The sequence below is a fragment of the Dasypus novemcinctus genome, chromosome 2, assembly GCF_030445035.2.
Source record: "Dasypus novemcinctus isolate mDasNov1 chromosome 2, mDasNov1.1.hap2, whole genome shotgun sequence".
Taxonomy (NCBI): domain Eukaryota; kingdom Metazoa; phylum Chordata; class Mammalia; order Cingulata; family Dasypodidae; genus Dasypus; species Dasypus novemcinctus.
In genome coordinates this window covers 92,929,665-92,953,878 of record NC_080674.1, presented here as the reverse complement: position 1 = coordinate 92,953,878, position 24,214 = coordinate 92,929,665, and the positions used below count along the sequence as shown (strand labels likewise).

The following is a 24,214-nucleotide window of genomic DNA, read 5'->3' as shown; positions in this document are numbered from 1 at the left end:
AAATCTCTTAGTTTTGTAACTGAGGATTAAGAATTAACAAATAATTATGATTATTAAATCATTATATAGATGGCTTTATGTTATAAACTAGCAAAAGGTTAATACCTGAAATTACTGAAGCGGGCTAGAGTGGTCCCACCTGTTTATGGTTGCTCTAGACTAGACCTCACCCTTACCTATGCTTATATTGTGATGGTAATTCTAGATTGAGCTCACCCTGGTGTATGCTTACTATTGGAAATGGTAACTACTCCACCCTGTTTAAAATCCCTATGGAAAACCTTGTGGCTGACCTCTACTCTGATTTCCTATCTCAGAACCCTGAGCTCTGAAAATGATTGTAATTCCCTCTGATTTGTCCACCTCCAGCTTGTTCAACCCCTTAATGTTTATTAATGAAGGGACCTGTGTCTAGCTCCATCTCAATTATTCATTAGCAATCTGATGTTATAAAACATTAGAATTACTGCAGATCAGGGGGGCAGTTTTGGGCCAAGAGACCACTATGCTCCATTGCTTGCAACCAATAAAACTGATTTTGAAACCCTGGTGTCTCAGAAATTGGCTTTAAAGAGTCATCTAGGAAGAAAGTACTCACTTTTCCTTGGTATCAGTTTATCATGACTTTCCCCTAATCACAGGCTTTTTTTTTTCTTAGTTGGTGGTGGTGGTTTATTCAAGAATATTTGATACTGCGTGTCCCTGCTCAATAAATATATAGTCATTTTATGAGGTGAAGTATTTTTTTCACTTTTTTTTTTTTTTTTAAGGTACTGGGGCTGGGGATTGAACCCAGAATCTCATATGTGGGAAGTTGGAAGTTGGTGTTCAACCACTGAGGCTCCCTGAGTTGGTTTTTCGTTTGTTTGCTTGTTGTTTGTTTTTTATATTTAGGAGGCACCAGGAACTGAACCCCAGACCTCCCATGTAGGAAGCAGGCACTCAACCACTTGACCACAATCCGCTCCCCGAAAATCTGTATTAACAAATTAGTTTTATCTACCACATACTTAATTAGGTTCAAAACAAAGCATTTTAATATAAAACAAAGGCCACAGTTTTATAAGAATTTAATTAGTAAACAAATACAGAAAAATAAGCATTATAACAACAAAAAGTTTTGCTTGATTTATAGCGATTTTAAAGATCACTTTACCAAAAAGTGCTTTTTTATATAAGGTTGTCTCAGCATTAAAGTTTACACTACTATGGAACTGAGATTTTAGTATCTGAGATTTGAGTCACAAAAATAAGATTCCAACTGATAACACACCAGCAAATACTTCCGGCCTGTTCTCACTATTAACCTCCTTTACAAAAGATCTTCCAAAGGCAGGGAAGGCAATGCATGCAAAGGAAATGGCTGGTGTCCTCCCTGAGTAAATCCTTACAACCAGCAGGGCTAAAAGGGTGGAGATAAATTGAAATCTAGGAAAAGAAATACCTTTGCCTTTGGTCTATTTGCCTGATTAAGTGGTTATATACAGATTTTACAATAAGGCAAGTAAATAGAATTGTAGAGACAATATCTATGAATTAAATGGTATTTGGCCATGACACTAAAGAAGAGGGAGAATAAAACACCTATGTTAATTATCAATCCTAAATGGCAATTGTATTTGCCCATTACTACTGAAAACTTTATATGAAACTTCTACTCTAAGTGCAGTAGGTTGCTGCTTTAAAGTACACTTGTTTTATTGTCTGCCACTTAGAATCTTTTATATTTTAGATATGCTCCTTTAAAGAAGTAATTGACATATCAATACAGCACTAAATAATGGTCCTCATGCCCATCCTGAATTATCTGAGAAAGTATTGCCATTGAAAATGACCTTTTTCCTAAGAAAGTCATGTTACAAAATGGCACAAGACAATTTAAATTTTCTCCAATTTTCCTCACTAGAATATAAGATGAAAAATCAGATTACAGTATATTTTGTGAGGAAAATTGTTTCTTAAAACTGTTTTCAGTCATTTTCCAAACTACAATGTTTTATAGGGTGAAGACCAAATTTAAATAAGTAATTTTTACAAAAGAATGAATGTATATGATAAATTTTGGTTGGTGTTTAAGCAATTTTTATAGGAAATCATTTAGAAGTAGAGAAACAAAGGCACAGAAAATTTAACCAAGCTCAATTTCAAGGTACTGTCTAACAGTACAGGTAGAAATAGAATCTAGTTCTCTGATTCTCAGGTTAGAGGATAATGGGTATGGCATCTACCCAAAAGGTAAAAAAAAAATTTTTTTTTTTTCTTTTCTTTTTGGTAAGTAATCTTAGTAAATAATTTTTGAAATATATAACATGAATTTCCTTGAAAATCTTTGGCATTGATGAGAGTTTTGGGAAGCTGAGGTTATTAGGTATTTCCTACTCTAAATATTAAAAGGCAGCAGGGCTAGCTTTCAAGTTAAAAAAAAAAGATTAATCTTAATTTCAAAATAACCTGAGTTTTATTCTGCCTTATTAGTATAATTAATATAAATTAATTGTACAGCTTATGAGTCCTTTGAAACATGAGAGGCCACACTACCTCATAGATTTCACACATATGCATTTTAGAGACATTTATATAACTAGAACTTATGCCACATTTTTGTAAAACACAAAAATGTCTCAGTATGATTCTTCATAGTCCCAACTATTCAAAGATGTCAAACTTACTACAGTGGATTGATTAATTCACATATCATATTGTATGGAATTAGCCCCAAATTCAAGAGTTGATGATATTCATACCAGGTGAAAGTCATCTTCTACTGGCTGAGATGTGGGCTGTGAAATTTATATAGCTCAGATTGGCATTTTTCCTTGTATGTTTGCTTTCAATCACAAAACTTCCATCTCCAAACTCTGCTTTTGTAAGAGTACAGGTAGGTTTGTGTAGTCATAATATACTAGTAGAGAACATAATATGAAAAGTAAAAAAACAAAAACAGCTATTTTCAAGTTTCTTCGTTTTTAAAGTGCTCCATGTGCAGTATTAAATCAAATTTCAGATTAGAGAAATCCATTATGATGACTTATAATAGCTTTACAAAAGATCAGAAGTTAAATAAGAATGATTTGTTCAAGTACTTATGCATATATTAAGAGATACAAATGCTCTTTAGGGCACATTCTAATCTTAAAATCCACTTGAATACATAAGCAGGATAGCATGACAGGTGTTTGAAGGGAATGTCAGAGTGTCAGAGATTAATTTGTATGCTAACCAGTATATAAACTCAAAGTGGATGTGAAAGTTTTGGTAACAAATATTTGTCCGATAAAACAAGAACAAAAAATAGAATACTTAACTCATTCCTTAGAAATAAAATAGAATGCAAGTCTGTCCAAATGTTCAGAAGCTGTATCATAAAAATATTTTTTAGGAATTTCATGGTTAATAGGTTGCTTCATCCATGTTGTCGTCACTCTCTGCACCAAAATCATCTCCATTGTCAAAGTATGAATTAATGTAGTCGTTTTCCTAAATGAAATGATATATTCCTCAGTAAACATTAAAATGACTGAATAATAAATTATTAAAGAATACATGTAGACTGTTATATCATCTAAATTTATAAATACAAAATTATTTAATAAGAAAATATACCAAGCTTAAAAAAAAAAGTCAGTTTTTTCAACTGCTTAAAAACCACATTAGCTTTCTCTCACATCTTACGGGCCATTTTCTTCAAGATCACTACCTCCTACTATTCTCCTGGCATCAATTAGCTAAGGGAACATGAAGGGTTTCCCATTCCACCATTATAAGATGATATATTTCAATAGTAACTTAAGCCACTAAACACTTATTCCACCCAATGCACAGACACTCAACAAAATCAGCTAACATTCATTAGACTACACCAGAACTGAGTTTTCAGTCACTAGGCATAAGCAGAGGGACTTTTTGCTTGCTATCAAAAAGAAAAGAACTCAGGATACCATACTTCCTAGAGGATGCCACATTTCCTAGAGGATGCCATACTGCTTTTCATCCAGGGACCCTCAATTTCCTTTAGGTTAAGAGGCATCAGGCAGGCCCCTAAGAATGTTCCAGTTCCCATGGCTCGGGAAGATTATTATCCATGCAAAATGATCCAGAAGATATCTCTGTGTTTTCTATGGCTAAAGGTTTAATTCAAAATCCATTTGGATATAGGGTAAAAGATATTTAAGAAGTATCAACCAGTTGCAGGTTGTAATTGGATTGAGATTGAAACAAATTAATTTTGAAAGGAATTTTTTCTCAAGTGGGGAAATGTAAACATGAAGAAATTTAAATTGTTAAGATTGTAGAAGAAAGACATGAAACTAAGGGTGTTTCCTCTTGATGCCTTCATTTTCTTTGTGAAGGTATGATCATCTGCTGAGTGTAAAAGGAATGGTGGTAAAGTATAGGAACTAAGAAGAATGGAGATGATTTAAAATAATTGCTGTAGGGAGATGTTTTAATAAGAGAAACACAGAGAACATGTTAGCCAGCAAAACAGGGCTAGTGGACCATGAATTTTTTGTGGCATCCATTTCTCTGATACTTGGAAATGCTCAATAGGAAAATTTGGAGGGAAAAAAATGGGAGATGGTAGAAATGATCAAAGGTTGCTTTGGTCTAGAGTATATGCTAAGAGCACAAGGGTCAAGAGTAATGGCAAGAAAGAGACTGAAGGGTGAACAAGAGTCTAAGCTCCTCAGGAAGGAAATGAAGACAAGGAACCAATAAAGTGGAAATAGGGATCAGGAGGACTGGCAGTCTCAATCATTTCAGAGTACAATAGGAATGAGAAAAGTCAATGATTTAGAAGGAAAGTTGGAGTCAAATGTGATATGTTTAACTTTTAAATGTTAAGACAACATTTATCTGGAAGAATAAAAAGAGAATACTCAGCGGAAGTAGACTTGGTCCAATGGATAAGGCGTCTGCCTACCAAATGGGAGGTCCACAGTTCAAACCCCGGAACCCCTTGACCCATGTGGAACTGGCCCATGTGCAGTGCTGATGCGTGCAAGGAGTGCCCTGCCACGCAGGGGTGTCCCTCACATAGGGGAGCCCCATGCACAAGGAGTCCTCCCTGTAAGGAGAGCCGCCCAGCACGAAAGAAAGTGCAGCCTGCCCAGGAATGGCACCGCATACATGGAGAGCTGACACGGCAAGATGATGCAACAAAAAGAAACACAGATTCCCAGTGCCACTGATAAGGATGGAAGCGGTCACAGAAGAACACACAGCGAAAGGACACAGAGAGCAGACAATGGGGGGAGCTGTGGGGGAGGGGAGAGAAATTTTTTTAAAAAGGCATCTATTTAAAAAAAAAAACAAGAATACTCAGGAAAATTCTGAAAAAAAGTAGCAGGGAAGAATACCCTACAATATTAACAAATAATTAGAAATGTCTATTAATTGGATCAGATCAGTGTCGATTCACAAGAGACAGAGTTCAGAAATATATCTAAGTAGATATGAGAAACTACCCCAGTTGATAAAGGAAGAATTTCAAATCAATGAGGAAAGCAAATTATTTAATCAAGAGGCTTGCACCTTGCTAGCCATTTGGAAACTTGAAACTGTATCCATATCTCTCCCTTTACACCTCTGTAAATTTCAAAAGAGCATCCAGAATTTAATGCAAAATAATTCAATCATATAATAAAGGATTTCAGAGTTAGGGCAGTTTCAGGTAAAGAAAAGAATCAAAGTCCCAAAGAGGTGGTCACTAATAAAGGTACAGTGCTCAAAAATACCCTGATTGACTCCAGCTTATTTTGAAATTTAAGATGTTTCTAAAAGTTAGAAATCCCAAATCCAGAAAGCTGAGTCCTGACTGCCAGATACCTGAGGTTGGATTATCAACATTCCCTAATAGGGTCCACATACAATTGGGATTTGAAATACTATGGCATTGTAGGGATTCTCCCTCAGACCTATGTGGCTAAGCCCTTAATTAACTTGATTTATTTGTTTATTTTTGAGATATTGGGTACCAGGGATTGAACCCCAGACTTCGTACGTGGGAAGCCAGTGCTCAAGCACTGAGTCACATGGGCTCCCCTGAAATGTTTTTTTCATTTGTTTTCCTTGATGTTGTTGTCTTTTTTTGTTTTTTGTTTTTTTTTCAGGATGCACTGGGAACCAAACTTGGGACCTCCCATGTGAGAAGCAGGTGCTTAACCATTGAGCCATTTTCTCGTTCACCTCGATTTCTGATTTAAAATGTCATCTAGATAAATCTTGATCACACTAATCTGATCAATTTCCCAAACTTGTGGACCTCCACTTACACATTTGCCTATAAAGTTACTTTTACCTCTCATATTCAATTTGGCATCATTATAATTTCAATGCTTAAATAATTCTCTTGATATCAAGGAATTGATTTCAGTGATAACATAATTCTGGTTCCCATCAACTTGGATATCATTTGTTGGTTTTAATTAAATACCATATATCCAAATCCTTAGTACATAATCCTTAAGTTTAGTATCTTTGTTAGCATTCCAAAATGGACTGTTACCTCTTCTTGCTCTTCTTCATCATACTCTTCTTGTTCTGCAGGGTCTTCATCATCATCACCGTCATCATCACCATCTTTATTCTTCTCTTTGCTTCCTTCTTTCTCTTCATTTTCCTCATCTGATTTTTCACCATCACCTCTCTTTTCCAATTCCTGGTATGAGTGAGTTTCATTAACTTATATGGAAACCACTAGACTTGGACCTCCCTGCTAGCCTCAGGAGAACAGTTATCTATCAACTTATTCTAATCCCTGCTTACCACTACTCCAGACTAACAACTAGGAAACTATGAGTTAAATGAAGAATGGGGGAACTCACTGTCTTACCATTAAACTGGTATTTTCTTTGATTTTGTTACTTAATAATTGGGTCTCAGGTAGAGGTTGAGTCATCAGCTGAAATGCATAATGATTTATTTTTGATTTCTACACTACCTCTTTCTAAAACATTTGAGGTGATTCAGTTTATAGAGAAGAACTTTCAGAATGTTATTTCTTTTTCCTTTTAACATAAAAGGAGAAAAGGCAATGCAATGGTAATATTTCAAAATGTCTGTTTTAGTTTATAAGTAGATAATTTAAAACAATATTAGGTCAACCTAGCTTAAGTTATCCTATTTGAGATTATTACTTATAATATAATTTGTACAATTTTTCTAACTGGAAATACCTTTGGAAAACTGCAAGTAAATAAAACAGTGTTTATAGATCTTATGAAGTGTCTATAATAAGGAAAATATACACATATACATACTGTGATGCTATGTTAATATGAATTAATATATGGTATTTTTTATTTCTTTTCTACTTTAAAACGATCATAGTAAAAAAGACCTAAACCCATTAACTATGTGGAATTAAAAGTGAATTAAGTGCTACATTTATCTAACTCTGTGCAAGCTATAAAATGTATCTGAAAAATTATGCTATTAACATTCTTTTATAATTCGTAAGCTAATTACATAAACCAGTTACGTACAATAGTTTTTAAATGCAGAGTTTATTCAGCACTAACTAGGGACATTTCTATTATTCCCATTTCATTTAAATATCTTTAAATAAATAAGCCTCATTATTATTTCTGTTGCATAGACCTAAATCAAACCCATAAAATGCCTAAACAGGTTAGCAAATAGCATATTTACAGAACTTTAAAAAAAAAATTAGCTCTGTGTCACACACGTATCTCCTAACTTCATTCCATTTGCATTTAACGACTAGCTTTAGTTCTACTTAGTCTCCATTTTCTCTTTTGTGAGACTTATCAACTCCTGCTACTTTAGAGATATTGTAAGAATAGAATGAATAGTATAAGGTGAAAATACTTTGAAAACAGTTAATTTATGAACAGGAACAAGGTCTTCTATTCTATATAACTACCATATAGTCTCCTTTATGTCATGCAGAAATAAGATGCTCGAATATTAGTTTACTGATCATTCACACATATATTAATCATGAGATTTGATTCTATATTGCATCTCTCCATCCACAGTTTCTATATTGCAATAAACCTTGCAATTGCTTTTACTGAAGAAATGAAGAATAAAATGATCATCTGGAAGCTAATTTACCCTACTAAAACTGTTACCTTACTGGAAATTACAGATTTAAAATTCCATTTTTAACAATGTATGTCCTGAAAAGGGTGTTTAAATGAAGGGAATAAGAAGACACAATTTGGTCAGAGGAGAAACCACAACCAGAGGTCCAGATCAATCTTCCTTAGGGCACATATCATTTTAGCAACTTCTTATCTGGAAGCTTTAAGAACAGCCAGGACCTATGATTAATCAATACACATTGGGTAGTCCTGCAACCCCATATATCATTCCACTAAAGTTAACCCTAACAGTTATTGCTGTGCCTTCATCAATCCTCCTAGGCTCTATTTTCAGATGTTACCTCCATCTCAGGTACTAGTCAAATAATAATGTAACAAAAATAAGGGTTTCTGCCACCAAATAGCTGTGCCAACTTGGCAGGCAAGTAAATGTTTTGAAACCTTGACTTCCTCATCTTTTCAATAAAGAATAATAATATCCATCTCTCTTTGTTCTTGTGAAATCTAAAGGATATAAAATATGTTAAAAGCTTGTCACAGAGCCCATCACATAATAAGTTTTTAATAAATGCTAGCTGCTATTAATATCATTGTCATCAGTGTCATCGTCAATGCAAGGCATTACATGCATTGATAGTAGGAGCACATTGGTATAACCACCAGACAGAACAATTTGGCAGTGCACTGTATCTATATTACAATACACATAACATTTGACTGAACAAATCCACTTCCAGAAATCTACCCTACACATGTGAATTGACACTGCAGCATTATTTACAACAATAAACACTAGACAAAACATAATATCCATCAACAGGGCATTGGTTAAATAGATTATATTTCATTCTTATAATGCAGCCAAAAAAAAAGAATCAGGTCCGGCTTTATAAACTCTACACATACACCTCCAAGATATTTTCTTAAATGATAAAAATGAAAATGTAGAAGAGCATAATATACTATCATTTGTCATTTTGGAAAAAGAAAAGGAGAAAAACTCCATTTGCTGTACATAAAACATTTCTGAAAGAATTATAAGAAACTAGTAACACTGATTTTCTCCAGGAGTTGAAGTAGATAGCTGGGAAACAGGAATGTGAGGACAAACTTTCAGTGCATTAACCTTCTGAATTTTACATCTTTTTATTTCTGGAATATTTTTAAAAATAAAGATATAAAACTGAAGTTCCAAAAGATGCAGTTTCTCTAACAGAATCTTCTACACTTAACATAGGACAGAATAGGCATTTAAAAAGTACATATACACAAAAGGAAGAAAATATGAGTGTTTTAAAAAGAAATACATTTTAGGTATATAACTCAGGTTTTTTTTCCCCCTGCATAATTCAAATATAAGGAGAAGTTGAAGACAGTGGAAAAAGAAGCAGATTATAGAAGGCGAGGTATATTGATAGGTAAGTGGTAAAGAAGGACAGGATAATATATATCCACATCTCCCAGCCAACCCTGTTTAAACTGAACCAGTTAACCTGTATGCTGTATTGCTAACGCCCAATGCACATGATTAGAAAGTGAGAGAAAGCTTAAAGAATGAAGCAAGAAGGCAAAAGGATGTATGGCCTTCTACATTTGATTGGTTAACTTTTATAGTAAGAAGAAAACCTTACCTCAATTTTTTTCAGCACATCTGCAGTATTAGTGACTGAAGTGACTTTGCCACCTGCATATTTCTCCTTTTTAGATTTTGGGTCTGCTGAAGTAAAACTACTAGTTAACACATTTTTCAGTTAACAATTGTGTATTATATTTCTTTGCCTTATATATACTGTCTAGCATAGTGATGATATCATATTAGGCAGTCAAATAATTTGCAGACTGAATTAATTTTCTCAGAAGATAAACAAAGGAAATCATACCTCACAAATTTTCCAGTGATGAGGAGTAAATAAAAATAATTTGATAAGATAAAAATAATTTGGTAAGATATTTTCTAAGACTGTTCCCAGATTTATGCACACAATTTAGTTTTGAAAATCTGTACTGACAATATCATTAGGACCAAACTGCTAAAATGTCACCTCAAGTGAAAGCACTAGAATACCAGTGAAAGGCTCTCACAAACCTGTCTTTCACACTGGCTTCCTAATCAGACCATTATATTTTGACCAAAACAATTTTACCAAGATTTTAAAATAAAGAAGTGCAGGATAAATATGCATCCAACAAAGGTAAAAGAAATGAAAAACAGGTTATATTTAATGCAATACAGCACTATGTCTGGAAAGACAATGAAAATGGTTAATCGGAACACATCCATTATATGACCCTGGGAATCCAAAGTGCTATAAATGAAATGAAATATTTTAACATCTTTGAAATACATAATGTTTTTTAGCCTTATCAAAATATTGCATTTTGAGGAAATTCTGAAACAGCAGGGAGTAGAGAATTATTTCATAAATAGATCCTGCCAGTCTCTTAGAAAATCATTATAATATGCTTCAAGATTGTCCCACTGTGAGGAGAAAATATTATAGTGCTTTTCCAAAATCAAAACAAACACCTAGAAATTACTTGGTAACAGTAAAATATGGCTCAGAAAGATGTAATTTTGTTAAAGATTAACATTTAACCTACAGAAGAAGAGATTTTTTAGATTGTGGTAGATAACCTATAAAGATGGAATTTACAATTTACTGTGTTAAAACATACTGCCCATTAGGTAGTCACTGAGCACACTGCTCCCAAACATATATGTTGGTGAGGCTTTGCTCAAACAAAACTAACAGTTAGATTTAATGATGGGTAACTTTCTCTGCCCCACACTCTTGAGAGCAAAGACTGTTTAATTTGAACTGTAGCACATAAAGTATAGTATCATAGGAGAACAAGATCTCAATAAATATTATTTAATTTCATAACACATAAGTCTGTTAAAATGATACACAGTCTATAGTAAGGTAAACAAATATATATTTTTTTAAATTGTTAATCCTTTAACCAAAAAAGTCAGTGGCAGCCTCAAGTCCAGTCAGCATTCTTTGCCACCTCTCATTCTGGTTTTACATAATGTCTTACATGCATCATTGGAAGATAAGTCTGATCAAAATTTGTTTCAAGACTCTTTTAACTTCAAAATATTAAAGTGAATATTTTTTCCAATTTTGACCAAATATATGCATCTATCTGAACTTTTGGCTCTTTCTTTCAACACTTGCCAGGAGCAGGTTCTTCGGCAACCAAACGTTTTCCCCCTTGATTCTTTTGGTATTACTTTCAAGGGAATCAGTGGAGATCATGTTCAACAAAAAGGAAAGTACAGACAGGGAGCTGTACAGAACATATGTCCAGGGTGCATGGTAATGTTTGGATATACTCATAGTGGCAACAATTAAAAACCACAGTAGGGGGGGTACTGGGTTCCTGGCCAGTGGTGCTCTGTCGTGGTCCCTAGGGGAGCAGCGACAGTCTCCCAGGTACAGTGGTGGGGACCGGGAGGGAGTGAGGGTTCAACAGTGAGCCCCTGATACTAATGACTATGCTTGTGAGCTGATAAACCCAAAATAATAACAAGGCCTAGAGCAACTTTGTGCCTGGGAATTTCCTTCTGTCAGCCTTCATGTTACTCAAATGTGGCCAGTCTCGAAGCCAAACTCAGCATGTAAATGCAATGCCTTCCCCCCAGCGTGGGACATGACACCCGGGGATGAGCCTCCCTGGCAACGAGGGACCACTATCAACTACCAACTGATGATGCAACTGGAAAATGACCTTATACGGAAGGTTCAATGCGGATCAGCAGAATATCCATGTCTACATAAAATACCATGACTTTAAAATGCTGTTTGACCTAAAGTAAGGGGGAAATGGAAAGGAGAAATGAGTTTATATGGCTACGAGTTTCTAAAAAAGAGTCTGGAGGCTGGCAGAAGGTTTGCCCTCATGCACAACTGAGCAGAGTCAGAGAGACAGATAAAGCAGATACAACCCCCAGATATTGGTTCCTTTGAGGGCTAAAGAGACCCATGGGAGTTATGGTCATGGCCGATGGGGTTAACTACCAGGGCAGATGGCCCCTCTTTGGAAATGGTGTTTATGTGTGATGAATCTGGACTCAGATGGGATCTCCCTTCATAAGACTTTCATGCTAATGTGCTGGAGGTGCAGTTAATGTTGGGGTTTAAGATATATTTAGGGGATTTGAATCTCTGGACTGACAATGTGATAGCCAGATCCTGAGCCTCAACAGACTCCAGCACCTACAATCTGATTTATTGGACTTACCACACTCAGCTAAGATGGAGGTGAAGAAGGACAACCACCACACCATGGAGCCTAGAGTGATTACAACTGAAAATGGGAGGATTGCATCCAGCATCCAGGTGGAATCTGAGCCTCCTCTTGACATAAAGGTGCAATGGACACAACCAATCCAGTGTCCACATAGAAGAGGTGGCATTGGATTGGGAAAAGTGGACATAATGGACAAAGGGTATGGGGAAAGGCAGGAAGAGATGAGAGGTGGAGGCGTCTTCGGGACATGGAGCTGCCCTGGATGGTGCTTCAGAGGTAATCACCGGACATTGTAAATCCTCACAGGGCCTACATGATGGAATAGAGGAGAGTATGGGCCATGATGTGAACCAATGTATATGAGGTGCAGAGGTGCCCAAAGATGTACTTACCAAATCCAATAGATGTGTCATGATGATGGGAACGAGTGTTGTTGGGGGGGGGGGGAGAGGGGGGGTGGGGGGGTGGGGTTGAATGGGACCTCACATATATATTTTTAATGTAATATTATTACAAAGTCAATAAAAAATAAAAAAATTAAAAAAAAAAAAAAGGAAAGTACAAGCTTATTAGTAAAAACACACAAAAATTACAAGATACACAACAAAAAATATTAGACCAGAATGGAAAAAGAAAGTTTTGTTGCTTTGTTTACAAGTGGAAATCAAGAAAGACTAGAAACCTTAATTAATGATTGATCTGTATATGAAGCTCTAGGAAAGAGTGGCTAGTGCGGTGTTTTTAAAAATATGAATTCTTCCAAATCAGATACATTCTTTTCAGCTTTTTAATGTCTACTACAGATTTATTATCTACTAGGATAGGATCAGCATTATTATTTCATAAATATTATTTCAGAATTATTTCATAAATAGAACCTGCCAGTCTCTTAGAAAATCATTATAATATGCTTCAAGATTGTCCCACTGTGAGGAGAAAATATTATAGTGCCTATTATGAAAATAATATATTTGCCCAATAAAAGGGAAGGGTATAAAAGACAGTAGATAAACTGCCATATCACAACATATAATGTTCTGAGTAAGGCTAAATATTCTCAAGCACTTTATTTGAAATAAAACAAAAATAAAAATACTTTCATCTTAAATTAGTATGTTTAAAAAAGAAAAAAAAAGACTAACTCTTAACTCTCCATCCAAAATCCACTTGTTAAAAGAGCCCCGATTTTGATCAGAGCAGCAATCTGCCCACGCTCAGGTGCAAATGAAAAGCACTGCATAAGTGAAAAGACTTTCCTAACACATCAAAATTCCACAATTGAAAAAAAGACAAATAAACAAACAACAAAATAAACCATAACAAAAAATCAACAACATAAACAAAAAAATCAGAAAACAAGCTTTAGCAAAATAAGCAAAATGCCATATACACTTTAATAAAAGCATTCAGAACATTGAATGTAACTTCAGGATGACAATTCCATATTAAAAGAATTTAGGCAATAACCTTTTCCTACCTGGATTACTATTATATGGTCAATGTACCTTTTTTGCATTTTTTCCTTGGCATCATCTCTCTTGGGAGTCTTCTCCAATCTATGTGTACAAAAGAGGAAACAAAAATTGCAGTTCACTCTAGGACGCGGCTGTGGACATAGTTATTTAAACAACACAATGAAAGTTGCCCATGCAATGAAAATAAAATTTATTAGTATACAACTGTATAGATTTAGCCAAGGAACCAAAAGATAGAGTGGTATTTTTGCTCCCATAAAGAAAAACAATTATTTAAAAGAGTTTTGAAAAGTTATTAAAAAGAGTTTTGAAGTAGTGCTACAAAATTTTAGTGTTTTTTTTTAAACAGCTACATACTATTTATATAGCCAAATTTAAATATAGAAAATAATTTAAATTATTGTTCATAACAATTAAGAATATGATGTAGAAATACATTTATGGACAGGAAACATTATTCATGATAAACTGTTGAAGAGTTTTTAAAAATGTACAGAAGCCATATTTTAAAATATGTACAGAAGCCCATTTTTAAAAATAAAGCTAACATAAATATTTTATATATGTTCTATTTGTGCAGAGAAAGTTCTAGCTTAGGAAATTTGATGGTGTGAAGCTATATGGACCCCAGAAAACCATGTTCTTAAAGCTAATCCATTCTTGTGGGTATTCACCTATTGTAAGTAGGGCCTTTTGATTAGGTTACTTCAGTTGGGGCATGGCCCAGGATAGGTCTCGATCCTTTTACTGGAGCCCTTTATAAATGGGAGAATACAGAGAGAGAAACAGAGAGAAAGCCACAGAAGCTAAGAGTGAAAGCCACAGAAGCTAGAAGCAGAGGGCAATGAAACCTGGAAGAGAAGGAAGAGATCAGCAGGTGCCACCATGTATCTTGCCATGTGACAGAGGAATCCAGGATCACTGGCAGTTGCTCTTTGGAAGAAAGCATGGCCTGATGAGGCCTTGGTTTGGACATTTTCATGGCCTCAGAAGAGGAAGCTTGTAAGCCAATAAATCCCCATTGTAAAAGCCAACCCACTTCTGGTATGTTACATTTCAGCAGCCTAGCAGACTAAAACAGGAACAAAATCTTACAGTAATTATTTGTATTAGGATTACAGCTGTTTTTCTTAATTATTATTTATTTGACTGCTCTGTAATTGATAAATTTTCCGTAGTTGACATATATTTCTAGTTTGTAGGTTTTCTGTAGTTGATATGTATTTCTTACACAAAGTTTTTCCTTCAAAAATTAACGTACGCAATCACATCCCAACACATACAAAATGAAATAAATAGTTCTAATAATTATTTGAAAACTTTAAAATTAAAAATATAAATAGCTGTAGAAAAGAATAGTCCCATTAAATGACTTTGCCCATTTTAACAAAACAATTCCTCTAATTTATCACTTTCTTTTAATTTTTAAGCAAAGAATTAAGTAGAAAATGAATAATATGAAAATGAATTTAAAATACTGCCCACTAATAAATAATAAAGAAATCAGCATTTTGAACAAAACCTTTAAGTTCATGCATTTTACTTGGACTAATAAATTTTGCTATGAATATATTTATTTTTATAAAGTACTCATAGATCAGGAGAAAGTATCAAAAGAGATTCATTTGGGAAATAATTATTTATGATGTGAAAGAAATGGGAGACCTCCAAAAGTGTTTCCAGGGGCACTCACACTTAACTATCACCATGGAAAAGTAGTTTCCATCTAACACCAACAACAGGGAAGTAAAAGGGAAGTGAAGTCAATTGGGGGTTCTAGTTCTGGGCTGTAGAACTGCCCACTGTCAAATGGAAAGTCACTCCATTCCTATAGCAACTATTTTTATCTGCAAAATGAATCAACTGCATGGGATCTCTTCTTTGTCTGTATTCAAGGTAAAACTGTGGAACACTGAAAACAAAACCCTCTTACATATGGTTCTTTAAAAACGCATCTTAACAACTAAAACTAGTCTATGCCAGAAAGAAAGAAAGCTCCAAGAGCTTGGCCTAAAATATCCTTAAAACTAAAATTTTGGTTTTTCCTCAAAAGATATAAATTAACTCAGGAACAAAGAAATAAGCACTATTAGTAGTAGGGTTAAAACAGTGATTTTTGGCAAAAGAAACCAGAAAATGCAAATGATTTGGTAAATTCTATTTTTATCAAAAAAACCAAACATGTATTTTAAGTACATCCACAGAAACATTTAAACTCTTCCTTGTTACAGTATAAAAATCTTTTCATCTTAGTTTTCAAAAGATTTACATTACCAACTAATTACAGGAAAAGAGACTTTATCTTCCTAAGGTGAAAATAAAAGTTGCTCCTCAAAAAAAGATTTCAGGTAAGAAAACAGCCTTTAAAATTTATTTTAACATTGCCTTTTTATCATTACCTGGTACCCATTCTTCTTTGAACACCTTCATATACCTCTTACTATACCTTTCAATATCTAGAGGAAAAACAAAGATATTTATTAGAAAAATTCAAAATAAAGGGAAAATTAAGTCACTCCTTTTAAACAATTGAAAACACTAGATAACATCTTTTATTTCACATATGAGAGTTTCCTACATTTGTACATCATGTGTTTCTGAACACTCATTGAAAAGTTCAGTGAAAATTACATGTTTAAGAAGGTGGTAGGGGATGGGGAGGCCAGCCAAGACCTAAACGCCAATTATGGTCCTTAGTGTCAGATAACCTGACACCTGTAAGAATCTTCACAAAAGCCCAGAGCCAGGTCAGGAAGCCACTCGCATACAAGGGCAGGAAGGTCTATTCAGTCATCTTCTATTTTCTTCTTGTGATAATTCCCTCCCAGCTCCCAATCTTAAACCTTGTGTAACAGGGATGCATTAAGTACCTAAGTGGGGGGGTGGAGGGGTGGATTGGTTGCCTCTAACACTTAGGCACATAATCATTCAATTAGGCTCTTCATTGAGCTACTTTTCACAACCCACTGAAGACGTAAATGGGACAAAGTGGGAGGAGTAAGCAAAGTTTGACCTGGGAAGGATAATCTGTCTAGGACACAAAAAACACTGTGTAAATTTTGATTTCACTACTGAGAACTCTGCAGGGGACCTCTGAGCTTCCCAAAGGAAAAGACACAACTTTGGCTCTTGCTTCTTTTTTGCTTAACTTGCTTCAAGAAATTCCCTTGATAAGGACCCAGGCACTTTCCCTGCACCACAGGCTGATAAGCAACATTACAGTACAATAGCTTGAAACAATGACTCATCATAAAAAGTGGTTTACGAGTAAAAACATTTGAAAAAGGAAAGGTCATACAAAAGATGAACATATAAAAGTCAAGGACCAAATATGTACTGATTTTTATTCTACATTAAGAAAATGTTTCCAAGTAATCTAAGGGCTATGGTATTAAAGAAAAACAACTAAAATAAATAATAGATGCAGTGGCCTAGAGTCCAGGCTTTTCTAGGTATTTAAATGATTGACTTCAAGGCAAATGTTTAAACAATCTTGCCCTCAGGTTCTCATCTGTAAAAGTCAGTGCATGAAATTAGAGATGCCCAGCATTTGGATTACAAGAATTCCTTTTTTATAAATTTCTCCAAAACATATTTTTAAAAACTTTAACCCTCAGTATGCCAGGAAAATCGATGGATAAATACAAAAAATGACACACCTAACAACCAGATGAAATAAGGGTAATATGTTTGGGACTTGGTTTGAATAAACCAATTATGAAAAAGTATTTTTGAGACTATGAGAAAAATTCAAGAAAAAAGAAACGATCAGATAGACATTAAGGAGCTATTGTAAATTTTGTTAGTTGTTATAAAGGAATGGTGATTATGTTTAAGAAAACACCAATTTTAAATGTGCATTTAAGTATTTAGGGAAGAAATTACACCTTACCTAAGATTTGCTTTATATACTCCAGGAAAAAAGGAAAAGAAACAAAAGTGTATATGGGGAATAAAACAGGACTGGAAAATTATGATGACTTTATAACTGAATGATGTGAATATGGGTGCTTACTATACCATTTTCATGTATATTTGAAAATTTCCAAATTAAAATGTTAAAACAAAAGAATGACTGCTGCTCAAAATGAGATATTATTGCACACCTTTGTTAATTTATAAGATCTATGACAGGGAAGTGGACTTGGGCCAATGGATAGGGTGTCTGCCTACCACATGGGAGGTGCGTGGTTCAAACCCCGGGCCTCCTTGACCTGTGTGGAGGTGGCCCATGCGCAGTGCTGATGCGCACAAGGAATGCTGTGCCGTGAAGGGGTGTCCCCCCACGTAGGGGTGTCCCCCACATAGGGAAGCCCCACGTGCAAGGAGTGTGCCCCGTAAGGAGAGCCACCCAGCACAAAAGAAAGTGCAGCCTGCCCAGGAATGGCACCATACACACGGAGAGCTGACACAATAAGATGATGCAACAAAAAGAAACACAGACTCCTGGTGCCACTGATAAGGATAGAAGTGGTTACAGAAGAACACACAGCAAATGGACAGAGAGCAGACAACTGGGGAGGGGAGAGGAAGGGGAGAGAAATAAATAAAAAATAAATCTTTAAAAAAAAAAAAGATCTATGACAAAGCCTGATACTTAAGCTTTTTAAAAAATAAATATCAGGTAAAAGTCATTCATTCAAAATGATTTTTGGCACAGTATCTAAACAACTTAGTCTAGAGACTTCAAGGTAAGAGAAGGATTTTTTTTTCCTCCATGGATAACTTTGGATCCACAAAATGAAGAAACTCAGTGAAGCAGGTCCCTCCTTTAGTATTATTTCTACACAACTTCCTACCCTCATTCTTGGCCTTACATCCATGATGTACAACAGAGTTGATATGTAGGTACAAAAACTAAAGATGACACCACCAAATCAAAACATAAAAAAAAGACATTAAGGGGAAAAAAACGCACTTCAGAAACTGATACAGAAGATAAAAGAATCTCAAAAACACACATTTCACATAATGAAAGGCATGAACAGAGATATATGTCAGAAAACAGAAAAATGAAGGGAAAAGATCTCCGAAAATTCTCTCAATAAAAGAAAACGGGCAAAATTGTCAGAATAAACTTTTTCAGAATGTTGGAAATTAACCAAAGGTAGGCAGAAACCAACATAAAAATTTTTCAAGAAAAAAAGTTGAATCTTGTTCAGAACAGCAAGCATTGTGACATTTTAACTTGTCCTAGTTCAAGCCCCCATCATTTACATTTAGCATCCCCCACCTACCCACAAAATGATATAAATCTCACGAAATAGACACAGGATCTATAGGTGGAAAACTACAAAACTCTTATGAAGTAAATCAAAAGAGATCTAAATAAATGGCAATACAGTCTATGTTATGGATAGGAAGATTCAATATTGTTAATATATCAATTCTTCCCAACATGATCTATAGATTCAATATAATCCTGTTCAAAATCCCAGTAAATTATTTTGTGGATATAAACTGATTCGAAAATGTCTATGGAAAGACAAAAAACTCAGAATATACAACATAATAATGATGAAGAACAAAGTGGGGGACTGCCCTCACCTGACTTGTGATAAACTACAAAAGCTACAGTAACAAGGACAGTGTGTTATTGGCAAAAGGAAAGAGAAATTGATGAATGAAACAGAATAGAGAGCCTAGAAACAGACCCACATATAAACAGTCAATTGACTTTGGACAAAGGGGCAAAGGCATTTCAGTGGAGAAAGGATATTCTTATCAACAAAGGGTGTTAGAGCAACTGGATGTCCACATGGGAAAAAATGAAGCTAGACACAGACTTTACACATTTCACAAAAAATAACTCAAAATGGATCCTAGAGGGAGCAGATATAGCTCAATGGTTGAGTGTCTGCTTCCCATATATGAGGTCCTGGTTCAATTCCCAGTACCCACTTAAAAAAAAAAAAAAAAAAAAAAGGATCATAGATCCAAACATAAAATGTAAAACTATATAACCTCTAGAAAATAAAAGGAGAAAATCTAGGTGACCTTGGGTTTACAAATCACTTTTGAGATATACCACAAAAGCACAATCCATGGGGGAAAATTTTTGTTAGGATGGACTTCATTAACATTAAAAATTCTGCTATGCAAAAGACGCTGTTAAGAGAATGGAAAGACAAGCCACAGCCTGGGAAAAAAATATTTAAAAAACCTACATCTGGGAAGTGGAGGTGGCTCAAGTGATTGGGCTTCCACCTATCAAATGGGAAGACCCAGATTTGATCTATTGGTACAACTACTTTGGAAGAAAGTTTGACAGTTTCTTACAAAGTTAAACATAGTTTTACCGTAAGAATAAGCAAACACATTTCTAGGTATTTACCCAAATAATTTGAAAACTTATGTCCATATAAAAACCTGCATACAAATATGTACTGAAGCTTTATTCATAATTTCCAAATCCTGCAAGCAACCAAGATGTCCTATAATAAGTGAATGGATAAAGAAACTGTGGTATACTCATACAATAGTGTATTATTCAGTGGTAGAAAGAAATGAGCTATCAAGTCATGAAAAGACATGTAAGAACCTTAAATGAACACTGCTAAGTGAAAGCAGCCAGTCTGAAAAGATCGTACTGCCTGATTCCAATTATATAACACTTTGGAAAAGGCAAAACTAGAGAGACAATAAAAATACCAGTGGTTTTCAGGAGTTAGAGAGAGGGAGGAGACGGATGAATAGGTGAAGCACAGGGAACTTCTAGGTGGTGATATTTTCTATGATATTGTAATGGTAGATATATGACATTATGGATTTATCAAAACCCCTAGAGGGAAGCAGATAGGCTGAGGCAACTGGGTTCCCACCTACCACAACGGAGGTTGCTGGTTCGGATCCCGGTGCCTCCTAAAGAAGACAGTGAGCTGACATGATGGGAAGGTGCGGCAACATGATGCAACAAGATGATACAACAAGAGATGTGGGGATGAAAAACCGAATGAGAGACACAACAAAACAGGGAGCAGAGGAGGCTCAAATGATTAGACACCTCCCTCCCACATCAGAGGTCCTGGGTTCAGCTCCCAGTACCTCCTAAAAGATACAAGGAAGACAAACAGACTCAGCAAGTGAAAAACAAGGTGGCAGCGGGGAGAGAAATAAGTAAATAAAATAAATCTTTACAAACAAAAAACAAAAACCTCTAGATCTTTAAAGCACAAAGGGTGAACTCTAATGTAGGCAAATTAAAAATGATCATTTAGGCTCATATATATATAAAACTATGTGTGTGTGTGTGTGTGTGTGTGTGTGTGTGTGTGTGTATATATTTCTCTTCCCTCCCCCCCCCCCCCGCCCCGTTGTCTGCTCTCTGTGTCCATTCGCTGTGTGTTCTGTGTCCGACTGCAGGCACCAGGAAATTGTGTCGCTTTTTTGTTGCATCATCTTGCTGCATCAACTCCCCATGTGTGTGGCGCACTTCTGGACAGGTAGAGTTTTTTTGGCGCACAGGGTGGCTCTCCTTGCAGGGTGCACTCCTTGCACGTGGGGCTCCCCTTTGCAGGGGACACCCCTGCATGGCATGGCACTTCTTGCACACAGCAGCACTGTGCATAGGCCAGGTCACCACACAGGTCAAGAGGCCCTGGGTATATAATTCTGGACCTCCCATATGGTAGGGGGACAATCTATCAGTTGAGCCACAACTGCTTCCTAAATATATACATACACACACACACATATATATATATACAAATATATATATATGTATTTTTTTTTTTTATACTGGGGCCAGATATTGAACCTGGGACCTCATATGTGGGAAGCTGGTGCTCAACCACTGACCACTAAACCACCTTAGCTCCCCCTATATTTATATATGTATTTTTTAAGATTTATTTTATCTATTTTCCCCTCCACCACCCCTCATTGTTTGTGCTTGCTGTCTACTCGTCTTTTTAGGAGGGAACAGGAACTGAACCCAGGACCTCCCATGTGGGAGGGAGGTGTCCAGTCGCTTGAGTGTCATCCACTCCCTGCTTACTGTGACTCTCGTTGTGTTTCCTCATTGTGTCTTCTCATTGCATCATCTCGTTGTGTCAGCTTACCATGTCGGCCCATCATATCAGTTTGCTATCTTGCTCATCTTATTTAGGAGGTATCAGAAACCAAACCCAGGACCTCCCGTGGTAGGCAGGGGCTCAACTTCTTGAGCCACATCCACTTCCCACTCCCCCTATATTTTTGCTGTAACATTTATGTAATCTAAAGCTTCTTTAAAAATTAAAAATAAATCATTTAGGAAGTGCAGGGCTCCCAAGAAGAAACGCAGACTGTGACATGAGAATCTACCTGTATTACAAGTATATGAAAAAACCTCACTCTAGAGGGTGGGGAGAAAAGGTGCTGATCTTTTACTTTGGAAATGAGTGGAGTCTGTAAGACTGAAAGGAAAAGGAACTGCACATAAGCAGTGTATTCTAGTTATAAAATTGTTTCAACTCTGACACTGCTATATATGTACACTGGAATTGAACAGTTAAGTATATGGATGATAGACAGTGACAACCAAGTTTCTCATTACTGCAGTGGGAATTTAAAGATAAGCAAAGGGAGGAAACCACAATGATGGATCATATGATAATGGATTAGAGATGAAAATATCAGTATCAATTCACGTTTAGCTTAATATAGATTCAGATCATGATTTATAGAAATATTTATAGATAAGAACCTACAGATGTCTTAGCACACACACATATATTTCCTTTCTTTGTCAGCTGAGAGAACCCAGAAGTAATGACACCCCAGTAGCAATGAGCATAAACAGCACCTGGCTCTTGGTCTAACATACTGTTCTCCAATAACAGAAACGAGGGCTCCTCAAAGAAATGGCTCCTTCTCAGACTGGTGCAGAAAGTATACAAGATGAGCCTGAAGCACCTTAAACACCAGAAAGCAGAGAAGTACTCAAAAAAAAAAACCTACATTGATGACGGTTTGTCAAAGGGACACAGGAGTTAACTGAAAAAGCTCTCAATGGCCAAAGCTGAACAAGTTGAGTAATAAAATAAAGTGGAATTGTATTATAACCCAAAGCATAAAATAAATATCCATAAGTCCATATTGATACAAACAACTGAAAAATATTACATATATACATGGGAGAGATGAAACAAATCCCCCTATGCAGTAAATTTCCAAATAATTTATTAGATGCTCTGCCCTCAAGGAAGAGGAACAGTATGGAAAAGGGAAGAAAAGAGTAGCTTTACAATGTAGAAGCCTAACAAACACTACCTCAGCCAGGTGATCAAGGTCAACATTAACAGTGACAACAAGTCATGTTAACAGTATATTAACCTGATATGAGGACGACGGCATTTTATCTCTGTGGTCTTCCTATGCAAAACCTTTAAACTTAGTCTAAGCATGTGAAAACTACAGAAAAATTCCAATAGAGGGGCATCCTACAAAATACTTGACCATACTCTACAAAACTGTCAAGATGATCAAAAAAGGAAAAGCATTTGAAACTGTCACAGCCAAGAGGAGCCTAAGGAGACATGTAGCATGGTATCCTCAATGGGATCCTGGACCGAAAAAGACATTAGGAATAAGACATTAAAAGGCATTAAAAATAAGGAAATGAGAATAAACTATGGACTTTAGTTAATAATAGTATGTGAATATTGGTTAATTCATTGTAACAAATATACCACACTAAAGTAAAATGTTAATAACAGGAGAAACTAGGTATGAGGTATAGAGGAACTCTACTATCTTCTCAATTTTTCTGTATATCTGAAACTCTTTTAAAAAAATAAAGTCAATTAAAAATAAAAGACATGTACTCCATTCTACCCCACGAGATGGCTCCTCATCTGTTTGCTCATTGTCTTCACTCATTGTCTGCTCACTGGCAATAAAAGAAATGAGAACAGAAACAAGACTGATGTTTAGAACTACGCAGGTTTATACATACATACCTACATAGATGAAAGTATATTAAATAAACTTTAGGTATACATATGTTATATAAGCCTACATATGTGCATAAAATGTATATAATCTATTTTTAAAAACTTATTTTCAACCATGGTGTTTTTTAACCATATTACAACAGGAAATAGAGGGAAACCTGATTTCCAAGGAGAATATACCTGTATCAATTTGGAAAATTCTGTGTAAGCATTTTCTCCCAAAAGGAACAGAAGTAGAAGATCCCTTATATTTTTAAATCTATTGCACACTCACCAAAGGTAAAGAGCCTTTTGGCCTAGATACAAGCTAATCACTCAAAGAAACCAACAGAAATATGTCCTCAAAGTCCCTTTCTAAAAGACTCACATAAATATTTTAATGATTTAATATAACTTATTTTAATTAATGAATTAATTGGAGGTACTTGGGATTGAACCCAGGATCTTGTCCCTGAGAAAAACTGTATGGGTCTATATG

The 24,214-nt window shown here is 35.5% G+C and overlaps 1 protein-coding gene across 2 annotated transcripts in view; it reads right to left on the bottom strand.

Annotated features, from left to right (window-relative positions):
• Positions 1–1,053: 1,053 nt before the first annotated feature.
• The window catches only part of POLR3G (RNA polymerase III subunit G), a 43,407-nt gene continuing 20,246 nt past the window's right edge, over positions 1,054–24,214 (bottom strand). Inside the window, exons 4-8 of one of the 2 annotated variants that reach the window (XM_004470627.4) lie at positions 16,201–16,257; positions 13,832–13,882; positions 9,701–9,786; positions 6,506–6,658; positions 1,054–3,477 (exon numbers count right to left, since the gene is read on the bottom strand). In XM_004470627.4, the coding sequence (XP_004470684.1) occupies positions 3,391–3,477; positions 6,506–6,658; positions 9,701–9,786; positions 13,832–13,882; positions 16,201–16,257 (434 nt within the window). In that variant the 3' untranslated portion in view covers positions 1,054–3,390. The remainder of the gene's footprint in view (positions 3,478–6,505; positions 6,659–9,700; positions 9,787–13,831; positions 13,883–16,200; positions 16,258–24,214) is intronic. The other variant, XM_004470628.5, reaches the window with a different exon arrangement.